This window comes from Lycorma delicatula, chromosome 7 (assembly GCF_047948215.1).
Source record: "Lycorma delicatula isolate Av1 chromosome 7, ASM4794821v1, whole genome shotgun sequence".
Lineage (NCBI taxonomy): Eukaryota > Metazoa > Arthropoda > Insecta > Hemiptera > Fulgoridae > Lycorma > Lycorma delicatula.
In genome coordinates, this window is record NC_134461.1 from 75,264,947 (window position 1) to 75,282,842 (window position 17,896).

The following is a 17,896-nucleotide window of genomic DNA, read 5'->3' on the forward strand; positions in this document are numbered from 1 at the left end:
CTTACCAAGCATTCCTGGATACTCTATTTCCAGATCCTCCGGAGAGTGAAGCAGAAGTCGGCGTTATGGCGGGTGAGACACCATTCCCTGGCGTACGGGCTGTGTAACCCGTAGATATAGACCCAATGGTTTCTCAAATGGCACTCAAAAAGCACCGGGGACTGACCAACTTGACCCGGATATTTTCAATCATCTGCTGCCTGTCATAAGAGAGTCACTTGGCAGACTATTCTCGGAGTGCCTAAACTGGGTTGCTTTCCGACTTGTTAAAAGGTGGCTTTGATGAGGATGCTCTTAAAATCAGGAAAGGATTCGAGTAAGGTCAGCAGTTATTAACCCATCAGCATCTTGCCGATAATCGGCAAGTTGCTTTAAAGGCTGATTATGGAACGGCTCTGGGAAAGTATCGATATGAACTCATTTCTAATTTGAGGCCAGTATGGCTTCATGAAAGGGGTTGGCACCGAGGACTGCAACTTAAATGCTCTTGACGAGGTGGAAAGCGCCGACTGTAAATATTTTTTAGCAATTTTTACTGATGGAGAGGCAGCATTTCCTTCCTTGTGTTGGAGTTCTGTCCTCTATGAGTTGGAACGCCGCAATGTTTCCGTAGCCCTGCAGGCCGTATTACGTGACTACTTGTCGGATCGTACGGCTCTGTTTAGGGATGCGCACCTAGTTGTGGAAAAATCCGTTAACAGTGGAAGCCCGCAGGGCTCCATTCTCGGTCCCTTGCTGTGGAACCTGGTATTTGACGGATTTTTGGGACTGACATTCCTCGAAGGGGTCACGGCCCAGGCTTTTGTCGATGACTGTTTCCTGTTATTTCGTGGTAATTCACGACCGCAACTAGAAGACCGAGCGCAGGCGGCTTTGTCAACCGCAGAGGGCTGGATGGGCATTCAAAATTTAAGGATTTCTGTGCCCGAGACGAGGCTTATGCTTCTCAAGGGTGCAGACAAATTATCATATAGTCTTAAGTATTAAGTATAAAGGCTGTGTAATCATTCGAGTTGGAGTTCATAAGTACCTAGGTGTTCTGTTTGATGAGAAGTTGCTGTTTAGCAACAAAATTAGGCAAGTAGCGGCGGACGCCGTCTCTGTGATGCACAAACTTAGGAGAATTGCTCGAAAGGATTACGGACTGTCGAGCCGTCACTTTTACATGGTGTACCGAGGTGTCTTCGAAAGTAGGACCTCTTACGCGGCGTCCGTTTGGACGCATAGGTTGAAAAGAAATCGAGCACTTATTCAAACTTTAAGGAGTGCCCAGCGCAGAGCCTTAATTGTATGCTCTGGTGTTTTTTAAAACAACCTCCTACGAGGCTACTGCTGTATTGGGAAAGGCTCTGCCAATCGATTTAGTGGTGAAAGTTCGGGCGGCCATGTGGAAATTGCAGAGGCAGGGAGACTGAGGTATTTAGGATGCGGTTTCGAGCCGGGCCTGTACTGGAGCGGGACGCTGAGCTCAGTGCACCGGTTCTAAATTTCGAACAGTTGCCCATCTCAAGGAGGCTTTACAGATTCGTGATGGAAGCATGGCAGCAAGAATGGCACGCCACGACTAAAAGAAGGTCTTTATATAGATTTATACAGGATCTGGTGGTGCGGTATGCCTCTCCTTCGTTTTAAGTGGAACAGGAGCCTGAGTGCTCTCCAACCATGTTGTTTCGATTCCACCTGGCAGCTGATGAACTGTGCGTCTGCAGTGAGGTCTAATCGAACGAACACATGATGTTCGAATGCCCAGCTCTTGAGAGGGCCAGGACTCAGCCACCCTGGAACTTAGAGGTCAAGGGGAAAATTGGCCACTCACAAGCGGCGACTCAATGTGACAAGAGCCGCATTGTCGGACTGTATGGGAGTTCCTCGATGTGGTTGCTTTGTTCAACCCACATCAGTAGTTTACCTAAGGGGAAAGACTCCTACCGCGCTACTGTAGGAATCACCGAGAGATATGGCTGGCTATCAGCCAGATTAAGGCTCCGAGCGCTTTAATGGTGGACAGATACTTGCTGGTATTCAGCGGCCTAGGCGTGGCAGCGAATTGCTCTGTTTGACAAGGTAAATTAATTATTGATAGTCATATATTTTTTAGTAGTTGACGGGGAACGCCTACCCATTTTAGTGATATATGACAAGTGGGCGGTGGGACACGCAAGTGAGTGGTGTTTGGTACCACGCTTATTTCACTCACGCTTTTAGGTTAGCTCTAGGAGCAAGTTAGAACACTGGTCGCTTAACTGTTTCGTGGCTCAGTAGCCGTTTGTGAAACAGACATGCGGTCTTATGCTTTAGGGCGACCGAATGGGGTGGTGGCGGGAGAAATGCCAAGCAAACCAATATGCTTGTTCAAACATTACGTTGTTACAGGGAATATTATGTAAGCAGACCAAATTACAAGGAGCACATACATATCAAATTGGAACCTGTTAATATTGCTCGTGTTTGCACATTTCATACAAGCATATTCATACCTGTTGCTGCTATCAGCGCAGCTAAACTAGGTTCATTAGGTTATGGTTGGATATCACGAAATATTCATTGTATTTTTTTTTTGGGTTCAAGGAGCTAAAAAGGTTGAAAATCACTAGTCTAAATTAGTTATAGGCTCAATAATTTCAGATACACAATCTTTTTTTAAAATTAATTGGGCAGAGCGTGGATAAACCTTTTAGTCGTGACTGGGCATATGGTCAGTCATAAAACATATGAACATTAAAAAAAAAATCTTGTATTAGAAAAATATTTCCAAATAATATATACAAGTGCCCCAAAGAAAATAAATATAAAATATACATAAATATAAATAAAATAATAACTTAAATATAAATACATAAACAAAAAATATGATTTGGAAATACGCCTTGTATTTCCAAATCATGTATAAAAGAGAACTTTTGAAATGCGTAGTGGCAGCCATGTACAGTTGGCAGCACTACTTTAAGCAGAGGCAGTTTTGCCACTCAGTCATCATGGATCAATAAAAAATAAAAATTTCTAACAAAGTCAACGACAGTTTGGGCAGAGTTTGTGGACAGAGAAAGTTCCGACGGCATTACAATTTACGACGTGTTCCATCAAAAAACGTGGATTAAAAACTTTGAAGAGACTGGATCGGCTCTGAAAAAGAAAACGAAAGACGACCAAGAAGTGCTCGTACTCCTCACAATATTGAGGCTGTACGCGTTTTAGTCGTACAAAGCCCACGACGTTCAATTCGTAAACAAGCAGATGTGTTCAAGCTGTCCAGAGAGAATGTTCGCCGAATTCTTCATTTAGAATTAATATTTCATCCTTACAAGTCATACTGCTAGAATTGAAGGAGAACGATCATCAGTTCCGCTTTAATATCTGTCAAAAAATCTTATATGGACACCACATGACTTCCTTATACGCCTATTAAATTACATATACACATTTTTTGTTGTACTTCATTTACACTTATTTCATTTGAAAGTGAGATAAGATTCTCCAATTCTTTAATAAAATGGACATTTACACATTATTATTGTAGTGAACACCATCTAAAGACGACCTCTGGTAAAAACGGAGGTAGTGGTGTGGCGACAAGAATCGCCACAAGGTCTTCCCCTACGTGGTAGGGTTGTGGTGTACAACACATTGCATCACATTTTTTTGTGGTGTTCGTATCAGCATTTCATATTAATTTATATTTATTTTATTTTTTTCTATTTTATATTAATTTTGTTTCACGTCACTCAAGTAGTTACGTGGTGTAAGTAAGAACGTGTCGACATACATCGGTTCGAATCTGACTTCATATACGTATATTTTTTTTAAACATTTTTTTAATTTGAATATATTGATTCGTTAATAATTAACCTCTGTACAAATTTTTGAATTAAAATGAAAAGTACATAAAATTTTATTTCACTAATAACTTATAATTTTTTTTTTCATGTTTTTCAATCTGAGATTAATAAATCAATACATTTAAATTAAAAAAATAATAAAAAAGGAAGTGAAATCGAACCGATGTGCCTTCCCCTTATATTTCAAATTAATTAAAAGACAAATATTTCATTAATTAAAATTTTATTTGACTATAACTCTTGAATCAATGAAAATATGTACCACTGGTGATATATCGTTGAAAAGCTCTCAATCAGGGTTTATTACTGCAGTTAAGTAAAGGTCCAAATTTTTTGGATTTTGGGCTTTTTGGATACTTTTGGTCAAGTCGATTGCCATCAAAACAGGAGGTGCACATCTAGATGTAACAACAGTCCTAAATTCAAAACTTCAATATTCTGCGGCTAATCGTTTTTGAGTTATGCGAGATACGTACGTACGTAAAGACGTCACGCCGAAACTAGTCAAAATGGATATTTCCGTTAAAATCTGAAAACTGAAATTTTTCGCGATTACAATACTTCCTTTACTTCATACAAGGAAGTAAAAATTATGGCAAATATTAATGAGGACAACGAATTTCTGAACAAGCTGGGGTATCAAATGAGGTACATTTCCATCTTACAGGTTAGTTTAACAAGCAGAACTATCGTTACTGGTCAGATAGCAAGCCCAATTAAATTCATGAACGTCCTTTGCACAGCGGCAAGGTATGTTGTACAGCTTCGTCACATGGGGTCATCGGACCATACTTTTTGTAGATCAGATCACGATGACTGTTACTTCAGATCGGTATGTTCAATTGCTGCAATCTTTTGTTACACTTGCATTGAACAATTTCCCACACCAGCACGAATCCTGGCTTCAAACGGATGGTGCGACATCGCACATTTCAAGATAATCAATGGCAGCTGTGCGAGGGAATTACTCGGTAATGGTGTCATCTCAGGATTCGGTGACATTCCATGGCCCCCAAGATCATTGAATTTGTCAGTTTGCAATTTTTCTTGTGGTAGATACCTTGAGTGTAGTCTATAAGAATCGGCCAAAGACAGCGGATGAATTGAAACAAGCAATTCATCACAAAAATTCGTGGCATCCTACTTGAAATGTGGCAGGGCGAAATGATGAACCTCAAAATAACAAAGCGACTTTGAAGCATCATGTAGGTGGAATATGGAAATTAAATTTTTTAGCATATGAAAAATGCCATGCCCAACCGGGATTTGAATCCCTCCTATACAGGGGGCAAATTAAGTGTGCAGGTGTAATAATTTAACATATTTCCTTACATTGCCTATTGATGAAATTTTGCACAGTTACTGAGGTCGGGGTGACAATACAATATTACACCATTACTTTTGCAGACATCCCCTGCAGGAGATAAATTAAGGGTAGAAATTAAGGATGCAGGTGTAAAATATTGCAAAATCTGCAAACTGGATATGCAGGAATTGGAGTCGCAGATTACAAATCTGATACAAAAACTTGGTACAAGGGTTTGATTCACACAGCTCCTGGCAGTTTCATGTTTGTCCTCAGGTGTAAATCATCTCTATTTTTGTATAGTAAATGCTTGATTGAAAATTTGTTTGATATTTTATAAATATATTAGAAATTTCAATATATGATGTTATGTTTTGAAATCAAAACATGAAATCAAATCATTACAAATTTGAAATCAAATTAACCTAATTACTAAACTCGTGTAATAATTTGATTAAAGTATGACTAAAAAGTATAAAGCAAGTTTTTAAAAATTTTGTGATATTTATTCCTCATCTCTAAAAAAAGTATGTGTTCCATTTTTGTTTTTATTTTGGTTCGAACGATTTTAATTTTTATTATTAAAAAAAAAATTTATTTATTTTTATTTTTCACTTTAAGGGCAATTAAAATTGAAATAGTTTTGCCTTGTATAATTAACCCCCAACCGAAATAAAGCATTTTTTTTTCATTATCAAAAAATTTTACATTATGTTTTCAATATTTTTAAACAACTCTTTTTTTTAAATTATTATTTGTTTGGGATCACTTAATTAAATAAAAAAAACCTGTACCGACAATGTATGAAAGCCCCCAGAATCATAAGGTTTTTCATTTGAAATTTGGAAATTTTGATCCTTAAATCTTATTTTGTTAGTAACTATAATCAATAAAAAAGGTTCCATTGATATGGGGAGGGGGCCCAAAACTTTAAAAAGTGTAGAAAAATTTTGTTTGTTTCTTATATTTAAATATTTATTATGAAAATAAAAATAAGAATTTTAATGATTGAATTGCAGACTTTCCAGCAAAGCCAGAAAAGCTTTTCCAATGGAAAAAATAGTTATGAAAGATTGGCTAAAAAAATATTTAATCATAAATATCATGTAAACACATTTGCAAAGCAACAAAAATTATAAAAATGAAAATAAATATTAATGTTAACAAAAATGATAAAAATAAAAACATTTAATTGAACTAGTGTTACCTATAAATAGAATATTCAACAAGCCTTTTGAAAGAGGATATTGAAGAATTGAGTATGTCATTATGGTACCATCTTTTAATTAATTACCAAGCTTGCTTACTCTAAATATTACAGACATCATTTGAATATGCTAGTTTACAACAAGAGCAGAAAAATTCATAATGGATAAAGGATTATATAAAATACATAAATGAGAATTCAGGATGCAGTAAATAAATATGTTGACTTTTAAGGATACACACAGAAGAAATAACAATGTATGTAGAAGAAATAATGATCAAACCAGTTCATCGACTTATTAACCCGAAAAACAATCTTCAAGTGAAACATTTTATTAAGTCAGTCTTTTAACTAACATTCTGTACAAATAAATAAAAATTTCATTGTGATTCATACTTATTGAAACATTATTTAGATCATGTCAGGAATAGGTAAAAAAAATGAACTCTCAGCATTTGAATGATGGATGAAGGAAAACTGTGGTAAAAACATCATCAGAGTAGCATAATGAAATGTACATTTCATTGTATATTGGGACAATTTTTTTGTAGCAGTGATTGATATTTTTTTTTTTTTTAGTTGATAATAAAACCAAATAAAGTTGATTTTAAGTAATTTAATAAAATACATTTTTTTAAAGACATATTTCACTTGTATAGATGAATTTAAAAGATTTTTATTTTGTACTTTTCACAGAATTTAGCTTAAAAATTAGAAAAAAATAAAATTTGCAACATAGTTTTTGTTAAAAATGATTAAAAAAATTGTTTAGAGCTACTTGGTAAGTAAATATATTTTAAAATAAGAAATCTATTTGCTATAAATTATTATAAAGAGACTCTTCATAATATTAATAATAATACAAAATGTAAATATGTAAAAATATTTAATAAAGAGAATAAAGTAAAAAGGATTAGAATAAAACAGTTTAATAAATATAAGTGATAAAAAGTTACGCCGTCTTTACAGTCTTTTCGTTGTTTAAACTAAATAATATCCGAATGAGGACTCACGGTTGGCGCCGATTTATTGCACCAATGTTCATCTTGTTCACATGGATCGCTAGTAGCAATGAAAATTACAAATTTTTTTAGTATTGTATATAAAGGTATTCAGTTTGCTTATATTAAAAATAAAAGAATAATTTTAAATATTAAACTTATTTAACTTTTGTACATATTTTGAAATTTTAAATAACAGTTCGTAATATAATATCTGTTACTGTCGCAATAAAGCACCATATTGCATATAAATAACTTTTTTAGAATAAAATTAGATTATTTCTGCTAATTTTTAATTTTTTTGATCGTATATTTCTTACTTTTATTATTCAGAAATGATACTTCATACTAAAAAGCGTTTTTCTGATTGCTTGGCTATGCGTTAGCTCAGGGAATTCCAAATGCCTTATATTATTTCCTGCTGTAATGTTGTTGATCGAAGGTCAGTGGCACACTCGTAAATATTTTGAAATGGCCAGGAGTGACAATTTTTTCGATTTTTTGTCCATTTAATATGTTTTGTCAACGTTATTTTCCATTTACAGCCGTTGCATAGGATATGACAATGCTGATAATATATGTAAGTTGTGAACCATCAGATATCTTTGTGTTAGTATCATCTCTGTGTTAGCCCTAGTCTTTCTAGCCTAGGCCTCCTTAGATATGTTTGAGCCTATTGCCCGCCTATATTGCTCTATTTTGTTGGTGTTGTACCTAAGCTGTACTTTAGTGCACGCACTTTTAAAATGTAATTTTAAAATTACTTTTATTATACTTAATAGTTTGCAGTTATTACTATCTTTTAAACTGACCTAAATAAGCTAATGTTTTTGTTTAATCTCAATTTTATTGTCTAGGTTATAGTTTTAATTACACATTTAAATTAATTTTTTACTTTGATTTTTTAAAAAAATGCTCTAACTTATGCAGTATAGATTATTTAATAAACCAGAATCATCAAAAATTATGTTTTTATTAATTGAAATATATATTTTTTTTAATGCAGGAATCATGTTTATGTTTACTATTATGTAAGAAGCAGAAAGTTAACATTTTTTAACAAAAACGTTTTGTTTATAAAGTTGTTTACAATTTTTACTTGAATTCATCAGGTATCATTAAATAATGATAATTTTAGTTTTTAATTGCTTGAAATAAATGATATTGTTATAACAAATGACCTTTTAATAAAAGATTGGGTATGATTTTAATCAAAAAGTAAGCAATATCTTTATTGCTATATTACTTTTGCTTTACTGGCCAAATTAATTAGTTTTATTTAAGATTCTGAGCCGTTTTATGATAATACATTTTTTAGCTGTTTAGAATGACAAAATAATTAGATAACATGATTTCATTAATTTTAATAATTTTGTTTTACTGTTTACAATTTGTTTTAGCCGTAATTAATCTTAGGTAGTTATTATACGAAGTGTCGGTGGCATCAGCTGAATTATTTCTTTGCATAATTACCTAACTGCAGACTATTTATTTTATTTACTCTATTTTAAAATTATTGTACAGACTATGTTTTCTGGTTAAGCACTAAATATACTAAAATGCAGTATATTTTTATTTAATTGAGATGACAGATCATTTTTTTAATGTAGTAAGAGAATTTATTTTTTAAAGTAAATGTCTTGAAATTTTTATCAGTTTTAATTATTACCTTAATAAATATTATCATTTTATAATTAATTATTAATTGAAAGTACTACTACATAAATTTCTATTTGTAAAATTCATGAGTTTTAAGTAATATAGCCGTTCATAATTTTATTTTTATATTTTATTGATTTTAAAAAATGATTTGGTTTATAGCTTTACGTATTGTGTATTATAATTTATACTTTTTTGTTGTGTATACACAATTACGTTGATGTACTTTTTTTTAACTTATGTTATGAATTGTGTAATTGGCTAATACCATAGTTTATATTTGCTGCTGGCACTATATAGCAGTTTTTTTATATACTTGTACTTTTTCTTAGCTTATATTTTGGATTAATTGTAATTTATTTTAATTTTTCTGCAGATTATGCCAAGGAAGCTTTCTAGTTCTATAATGTGAAGAGTACATGAAAAAATAGATCATGAAAATATTAACCCTTTATTGGGCTATAAACTTAGAAACAAAAATGTAATTTTAATTATCAAAAAAAATTATCAATTAAAATAACTATCAGCCATGGATGCTTTGGAACAACCGAATGGTTGTTTTGAACATCATGAAGAGATGTTCCCACCTATTAGTGTTACAGAATCCGAGCATGACTGTTTAAAGGATTTTCTTTTAGAGCCACCAATCCTTCCTGTCAGTGATGTTACAGGACTACATAGTTATCATCCTCCAATAGTGAGCAGTGAGAATAGTGTCAGTAATCAGCCTGTGGCATTCCAAAGTCCTGGACAGAGTGTTGAATGTACGGACAAAAATGGGGTGTGTTGGAGTCCAGTAGAAGGACGAACTGATGCGGGTGGTAGTGAGCGAACTGTCAGTAGTGATTGTGTTAGTAGTGAGACTGTGTACTCGCCTGAAACAGAATCTATGGAGGCGAGTAGTAGTGGTGAACAAGTCAGCAAACGCAAATCTGGTGGTTCAGAAAATCGTGGCAGAAAGCGGAAATCAGGTGAAGGTAGTCGGGGTCGACCTAGTCGACAAAAAAACATTGCGACTTATCAGAGTCAGATATCGCCAGATCAAAATGGTATTAAAATAAAAATTAAAAAATCTGTTACATTAGCTCCGCAGAAAGGACGAAAAAAACGTAGTAAGGGGCATATTGATGATTATGTGGAACCATTGGAGCAAAGTGTTTGGGGAGATCAGATTCCAGAGTCTATTTTATATAAAATCTTTTTCATGGTGACTAGGAGTGAAGGCTGTATACCATTTCTTGTGAGGTAAGTGTGGAAAATCTTTTCTTTTTTTTTAATTTCGGGTTTATAAACCGTCTTTTTGTCTTACACGGTTAAAGATTCCAAAATTTATTTGCTAATCTGTATTTATATCTGATTGTGTTTAGTAAATTAATGTTTGGTTAAAGTATAGGTCATCAGTTTATATTTTAACTTTTAAAACATAAAAAAGGTTTTATAAAAAACTTTTACTAAGGCTAGTTTGTGTTGTATTATGAAATCCCTTGGATATTTAACATTTTTTTGAGGCTTTCACATATGTTTACAAGAGATAAACATTAAAATTAAAAAACCACCGAAAAAAATATTTCTGACAAACGTAGCCCTTTTCTGATTGTTCTGGTTTGATTCCATTGAGATTTTGTATTTAGTAGCAAACAATACAAAAACTCATTTGAATTTTGAAAATTGGTTATGAAGATATAACAACAATATTTCTGAATAACTGTGATCTGTTAGATCGAGATTGTACCTGATGCAGACAAAGTTATTCTTCAGCTTAGTAACAAATACCCTGTTTAAATTTTGAAAATCTGATGATTGTTTGCAGAGATATAAAAGCACCCTATTGCACCTCCCAAAACAGCACCCCAGAGGAACCTTGTTTGTTACTAATTGATGATGATTGGTCTATCCTCATACAAGGTGCTCGCTTCACCTCTTCACTCTAGCCTCACACACAGTCCGCACAGGAAGCCCATAATTAAACAGAAATATTTTTAATTTATTTAATTTTCTTTTTTTTAACTAAATTCTATTGTTTTTGTAATATTATTCTTTTGATTGATTTTGAACCATTCAGTGAATAATTTACTGGAGCCAATGGAAAGGCTCACAGTTAATTCAATTCATTAATGTTTGTGCTTCACAAGCATATACAGTGGAACAAACAAACATATATGTTAAAACATATATACACCCTAAATACATTACACTTCTTTTTGAGCAGTCTTGCCGTAATAGGTGATACCTAATATCAGTCTTATATTTCCTGTTGTATTTTTTATTTCTTTTTGTATGTTTATTTGTTAAGTTTTATTTTTGTATTTTAAACATAATGGAAATAAAAATACAATAAAAGCCAGAAAATTACAAAAAACTTTAATTCTGAATTGTTCTGAAATTGATGAAAGCAGAAGTTATTTAGGAAAAAAGGATATAGGTAACTTAAACAACTATTTTATACAGTGATAACATCAGTCTTAAGAGAGGAACCTTTTAACATAAGATTAACATGAATGGAGTATATAAGTATATATAATAAAATTCGTTTTAAAATTTTATGAAGCAATTTTAAAAATACATGATTTTATCATGTAATAAAAATTATTAAAAAAAAATCCAGGATTAAAACTAAAAACATTATTATAACTATATTGGATAAAATATGATTAAATAATATAAATTAATAACAGTTGAAAAAATAGATAATGCTTGAAAACAATTTCTAAAAATATTTACCTAAAATCTAAAAAACTTATTGGTAATTTCAGTTGTTAAATTGTTATCATCAAAATACAGGAAAAAGTAGTATATGTAAGGAAATAATGTAATGACTGTATAAGGAAAAGTAAATGATATTGGCCCACTTGAAAAAAAAATTATTTTTCTTATATGCTTATATATGCTGTTCTTCAGTGTCTACTGATGATGATTATTTAATAGTGGAATCAAATCAATCTAAAAATTTTAAAATCTTTTACAAATGTACAAATTTTGTAAACAGTTTTTGGGTGAAAAAATTGGTTTCAGTAACTGTTTACCATAGCTTTTTATTTGTAATAAATTTATGTGAAAAACAAATAATAAAAATGAATGAATATGATAAGTAAATATGATGACATCTTTTATTAAATTTCAATTGTTAAGTTAATTGTTATTGTTAAGTTTCAATTTGTTAAGTTATTGCTTTTAAGTGTTGATTTTTTCTGTGGATTATCAATAACAATACAAACAATTGTTATTAATAAATCTAGAATTGAAATTCATGAACTTATCAGTATTTGCTAATAAAACTGATAGTTTGCTGATATTGATAGTATTAATCAGCCCATACATTTTTATATAAATCGAAAAGAAGTATTCGTAATTTATGTATTTATTACAATTAGTCACCAGTCACTTATAAGTAGGCGCCTTTACGGGCTGACATTTCTATATAGGGTATTTGTTTATTTTTTTGTATTTTTTTAAAAAATATTACTTTGTATGATACTCCTCAGACTCCTCGTTTTTTAAAGATTGATCAAGAGTTATTGATGTTTTATATTCACCAAGTAAATAGTAACAATATTTTTGCAATTAGGGTGGATAATAACATGTAGTTTTTTTACATTATGTGTCTATTTCCATGATAGTGTACACTGGAAAACATTGTTAGACCAAAATTCAATTTGGAAAAATGTAGATGTAAATCTAACAAACCTACCAAGAAATCTATATGTTGCAACATGTTTTATTGGAATAAAATCTTGTCACTAGTTCACTTTATGCATTAGCAAAAAAAAATATGTAATGTAATATGTTATAATATTACTGTGTAATCTTAGTGCAGTCAAACCAAGGTAACTTGAAAGTTGAAGGAAAATCTTTTCTTTTGTTTTTAATTGCTGATGTTTTGACTCCTAAGATGTGCAGTATTATACAGTTATTCAGTATTGTTCCCTAGAAAATTGTTCTATGAAGTATAATGTTTATGCCATAATATTCTATAATGTGGTGCGATTATGCAGTAATAAAATGCATATGAAATATTTTTTGCAATAAAATATTAATGTATTAAAACATGCATCATCCATTTTATACATTAATATTATATATTAACGTATCAAAATATTAATGCATTATTATTCCTGGGCTTAATTGTTGAATATTAGTAAAGCACTTGTAAACTAAACATGGAAAAAAATGATGTTATAAGTTAAATAATAAATATTGAAGGATATGATGATGCGATACAAATTATACTGGACAAAATTTAACTGAGCTGAATCATGTATAGCTGTTTCTCTTATTGTACTTTATGTATGTTGTAAAATCAAAATGAGATTATGAAAGTTGCCACGTAATGAAAACAAAAATATAGATTGTAAGGAAAACTAATAGAAAAACTGAATTTTAGTAGAACAGAAAATTACTTAAATCAAACATAAACAGTTTCTTGTCATGTTCTTTGAAGAATTTTCCTCCTCACTGTGTAAATCTCAGGAACTAATAAGTAGAATAGGTAGAGTGAATTGACATTTCAGAAGTTAGGAAGTGTTACTTTACTAGTTTATTACTAATTTGACTTCTTATTCCTGTTTAGATAGAATTAAATATTAAATTGTGGCCTTAAAAAATTTGAATTAGGTATTTATTAGTTTTATAAGAGGTTTTATTTTATAAAGGGATAGGAAGTTAAAATTTTTTGAGTTAAAGAGGTTAGGGTTTCTTATGTTTGATTTAATATTAATTAAATGTTCTTAGTAAATAATTGAACATGAATTTCAATAGTAAGTATGTGGCGCAAATCATCGATGGTCTGATGAAATTTAACACTGCACGAATGAGATGCACAAAGCTTATGCCATCTAGAATATTGAAGAATTGTAAGTTATTAACATGACTGTTGTTACCTGTTTGTAACACCGTTTGAAAAGTTTTGCTGTTGTTTACTTATGAGAAACTATCAATATTTGCCTTAGCTGATAAATGATAGAGCAAAAAACATAAATGTCAATTTTAAGAAATGGGGGTTGATTTTTTGGAAAAAAATTGTTGATTTATATGTATAGTGTAGGTAACAAATTTGTCAGAGTAAAGTTTATTTTATTAAAATGTCTCGAAAATCAAAATTCCTGAGATATGCCCCTGTCCATGAATGAGTTTTGAAAAAAAAATTAATATGATCAATGCTCCGTACATAGAAATATTTGAGTCAGATTCGATGAAAATTGGTTTGGTCAATCTTGAGATATCAGGCCAAAAGCAGTGTGACACATACGTATATGTACATAAGGTTTTTTGTATCACACAGTTGAACTATGTGGGACCTAAAACATCAGTTTTGAAAAACCTGATGCTCTACTTTTGACTCAATCACCATACTTTTCCCCTTTAATACAGCTATTCTGTATTTTCTGGGAAAGTAAAATGTAAATTAAAAAAAAAATCTTTGATAGTAGAAGTTAGTTGATTAATTCCCCATATATAGAAATATTTAAATGAAAAATTTGTAGATGTTAATTAAGGGGTAGAATTAGTGAATTCTTATGGTTTTTAACCTGAAAGATCATCTAAATAGGTTTCACAACCGTATCTGCAGATTTTTTGATAAGTCTGCAGTGAAAAACCCTTGTTTTTTTATATGTGACATACAATAACTTTGTTACATGGGTAATAAACCGATAAAATTTTTAAACAAAACTTGTAGAAAATGTAATTTTGAATAAAATGTAAAATAAGTTGAATAAAACAAAAAAAAGTTAGAAAAATTTGAATTTTATTTAGAAATAGTATATTGCTACATTTGTCAGAAAAGTATTTATTTAATTTAAAGAAAAACCAAATTTTTTTTTGATGAAGTGAAATACTTGTAAAACAATTTTTTTTTAATTTAAAACAAAATAGTAAATAAAAATTACTTAGATAAAAATTTTTGGTACTTGTGCATTAACCAGCATGCTTATTTATTTACAGCATATATTGACTGTAAATTTGATTAATCTGGTGATTAACCATAATTATCGATGAATTTGATAATTTGTTTCCAACATTGCCTCCAATGTTGGAGAATGTATATTTGTTTATTTAATGTTAATTATACGAGGTTAGCGGGTGAAGCAAGCATAGCTTATGTTTGGTTAGGTTAGGGATAATTTACTTTTAACAAAGACATTTACTTTTATGGATTTGAATCCTAGATCGTGGATACCAGTGTTCTTTGGTGGTTGGGTTTCAGGCCACATATCTCATACATATCATCCTCATTCTTTCTCTGAAATAATACCTGAACTGTAGTAATTCTTGAAGACTAAACAGAAAAAGAAAGAAAGGTTAGGAATAATCTAACCAAACATACATAGCCTTTGCTTGCTAAACTTGAAAAATTGACTATAACGTTTTTTGTTATTTAAATAATAATAAATTAAGTAATTACTGTTTATAGTCGAGTTGTTATTTTAATATGTAAAATGAGTTAAATTGCTGTTAAAAAATATGTGTAAGCTCTGGGGTTGGATCATTGCTGTTAGAATTTCAGTACCACATGCTTTCAGTGCATCTTGTACATCCTTATGATGGCCGTTGATATTTCTAGCTCTTTCCTCCATGTTGTCTTAGCTGAGCTGAAATGCTAGCTGAGCATGAAGAGTTTCCATCGGCTCCGATTATTCTCCTGCCATTCGGGAAATCTTTATGTGTATAGAATATATGCATTCACTGCTGCAATACCTGCTATCTCCATGAAAAGTCTTAACGGTCACCGCTTGGTTCCTCTAACACAGCTGTATTCTCTTGTCATTTTGTCCCCATTATCTACGCCACCTTTAGTTTTGTTGTAATGGAGTATTATTTCAGGTTTGTATTCACTTTCTTCGCCACTCACTTGAGAGAGTAAGATTACTGACTTGTCCCTTTTTGGAACATAGGAAACTACAGTAAAGTCATTTGTGAAACCAAACAGTGAAGAATGAACTTCTTTCTTTCTGTCGAGCAAAAATATCTTCAGAATTTCTTTCTTATTGGAACACAAGGTACCAAGCAGTGTCATGTTTCGTTGTAGTAGTTCAGCAGCCAAGTGAAAACTAGTGAAAAAATTATCAGTTGTCACACCACAACCTTTATTTAGCAATGGTTCCATCAGATCCAAAGCAACTCTCTGCCCTTGATTCACTTCTCTTGTCCACTATCCCCATGCAAACTTGGAGCCATAGTAAGCAAGTTGTCTTCACATCAGCACAACCCCAAATTTTAATGCCATACTTGGCAGGCTTACTCTTCATATAAACTGAGGTAATTTCCTCTGTATGTTTTATGTTTTCATGGGTAGAAGATCTTACACAAATTAGACTGAAATATGTCAAACACTACGCTAATGGCGCTTGTAGCTTGTCCTTGGTTTCTTCAGTTTTTTGTGATCTTGTATCTGTTGTCAAATCGCAAGCATTTCAATATGGACAAAAATCTGTTTCTTGACGTGGCAGCTGAAAAGAAAGGTTGCCAGAAAGCTACATTACCTGATGTGATGTCCATGAGTTTGACCAGCTGCTACAAGAATTGCTAATGCAGCATACACTAAGTTGTGCACCTACATTGCTCAACATCTTTATATTTGGATGAATGAGCTGCATTCCACATAGAAATTACTCATTTTGCTTCTCTGTTCGTTTCCTTGACAACAACTTCTGGTGAAATAAATAACAAAAATGATTCTGTTATTGTTCTGAATGTTTTCCCATCATTCATTCGGCCAAGTGTTATGTTCAAAATGTTGTGAAGTCAGTGCCACCCAAGTTTTGTTGGCACAACAAACAATGAAGTTGGTTCCGTACACTGAAAAATTCTAGCCCAGTCCTAGAAACAAACACATCTCCGATGTCTTCATCTTCTTCTTCTTCTACTTGTTCATGTGAAAGTATATTATTTTCTGATATTTCATCTACTCCTGTGATATAGTCTTTGTCGAGATGTTCCATATATTCATTCAATTCATTGTCGATGTCCCTCTCATTTTCATTGTCACTGACATTGGAATTGTCTAGATTTTCCAATATCTTCTCTCTAGATAGTTCTTTGGGCATCTTTACTTGCAGTTGAAATCTGGACTCGTGTAATTTCAGTTCAACAGTGAATGTCTAATTCACAGAAGACAGATAGGCAACCCCAGCAAATGATTTTAAGTAACCTGAAACAATAGAAAACAATATGTGTTATTTGAGCTAAACAATTGATAAAATTGGTAAAATTCAACAATGGGGAAACTAAATAACAAAGATGAATTGAGAAAAATATTTTGTTAAACCTTCATTTTTGACAAATAAGAAGATAAGACATTTCATACTAAGCAGGGTAGTCTCACAGCCCCACCGGTATATCCCAATAACTGTAAAAACAAAAAAATGTGTCAGTCACAATTTTTAATAAAATTTCAATTATTCTATGACAAAGCCATGAAACCACAAGTATGTATCTTCATATAAAATTTTTATAGGAAAAAATCAATCTGGGGTCGTCAAAATACCTCGCTCCGTAATACGATATTAACCTCATGTAATTTCCCTTAAGGAACAATTTTAATTAAATCTCAAGCATGAATGTAAAATCTAATGATATTAGATGAAAAGTAATAAATGCGAAATCGGGTACCATCTTATCTGCTGTATGGGTCTAGCTTGAAAATCTTGCAGTTTGACTATTTTATGCTTGTTTTTACAAATAATTATTGCATTTCACTTTCACAATTAGTTCATCAATTGATTTGAATAAGTGAAGTGTAATTTTGTTCGCAATAGAAGGTTTTAAAACTATTTATGTTGCTATTAATAATAAAAAAAAATGTTAAATGACCAGTATTTTGGGTTTTCAAATTTATTTATTTTGTAGAAGATATTATTGGGTACATATATTTTAAAATATAAATTTTCAA

At 31.6% G+C, this 17,896-nt stretch overlaps 1 protein-coding gene across 1 annotated transcript in view; it reads left to right on the forward strand.

The window, feature by feature from the left end:
- Positions 1-7,786: 7,786 nt before the first annotated feature.
- Positions 7,787-17,896, forward strand: part of Fbl6 (F-box and leucine-rich repeat protein 6) — a 51,302-nt gene continuing 41,192 nt past the window's right edge. The window contains exons 1-2 of the mRNA XM_075370581.1: positions 7,787-7,930; positions 9,386-10,254. Coding sequence (XP_075226696.1) covers positions 9,539-10,254 — 716 coding nt within the window. The 5' untranslated portion in view covers positions 7,787-7,930; positions 9,386-9,538. The remainder of the gene's footprint in view (positions 7,931-9,385; positions 10,255-17,896) is intronic.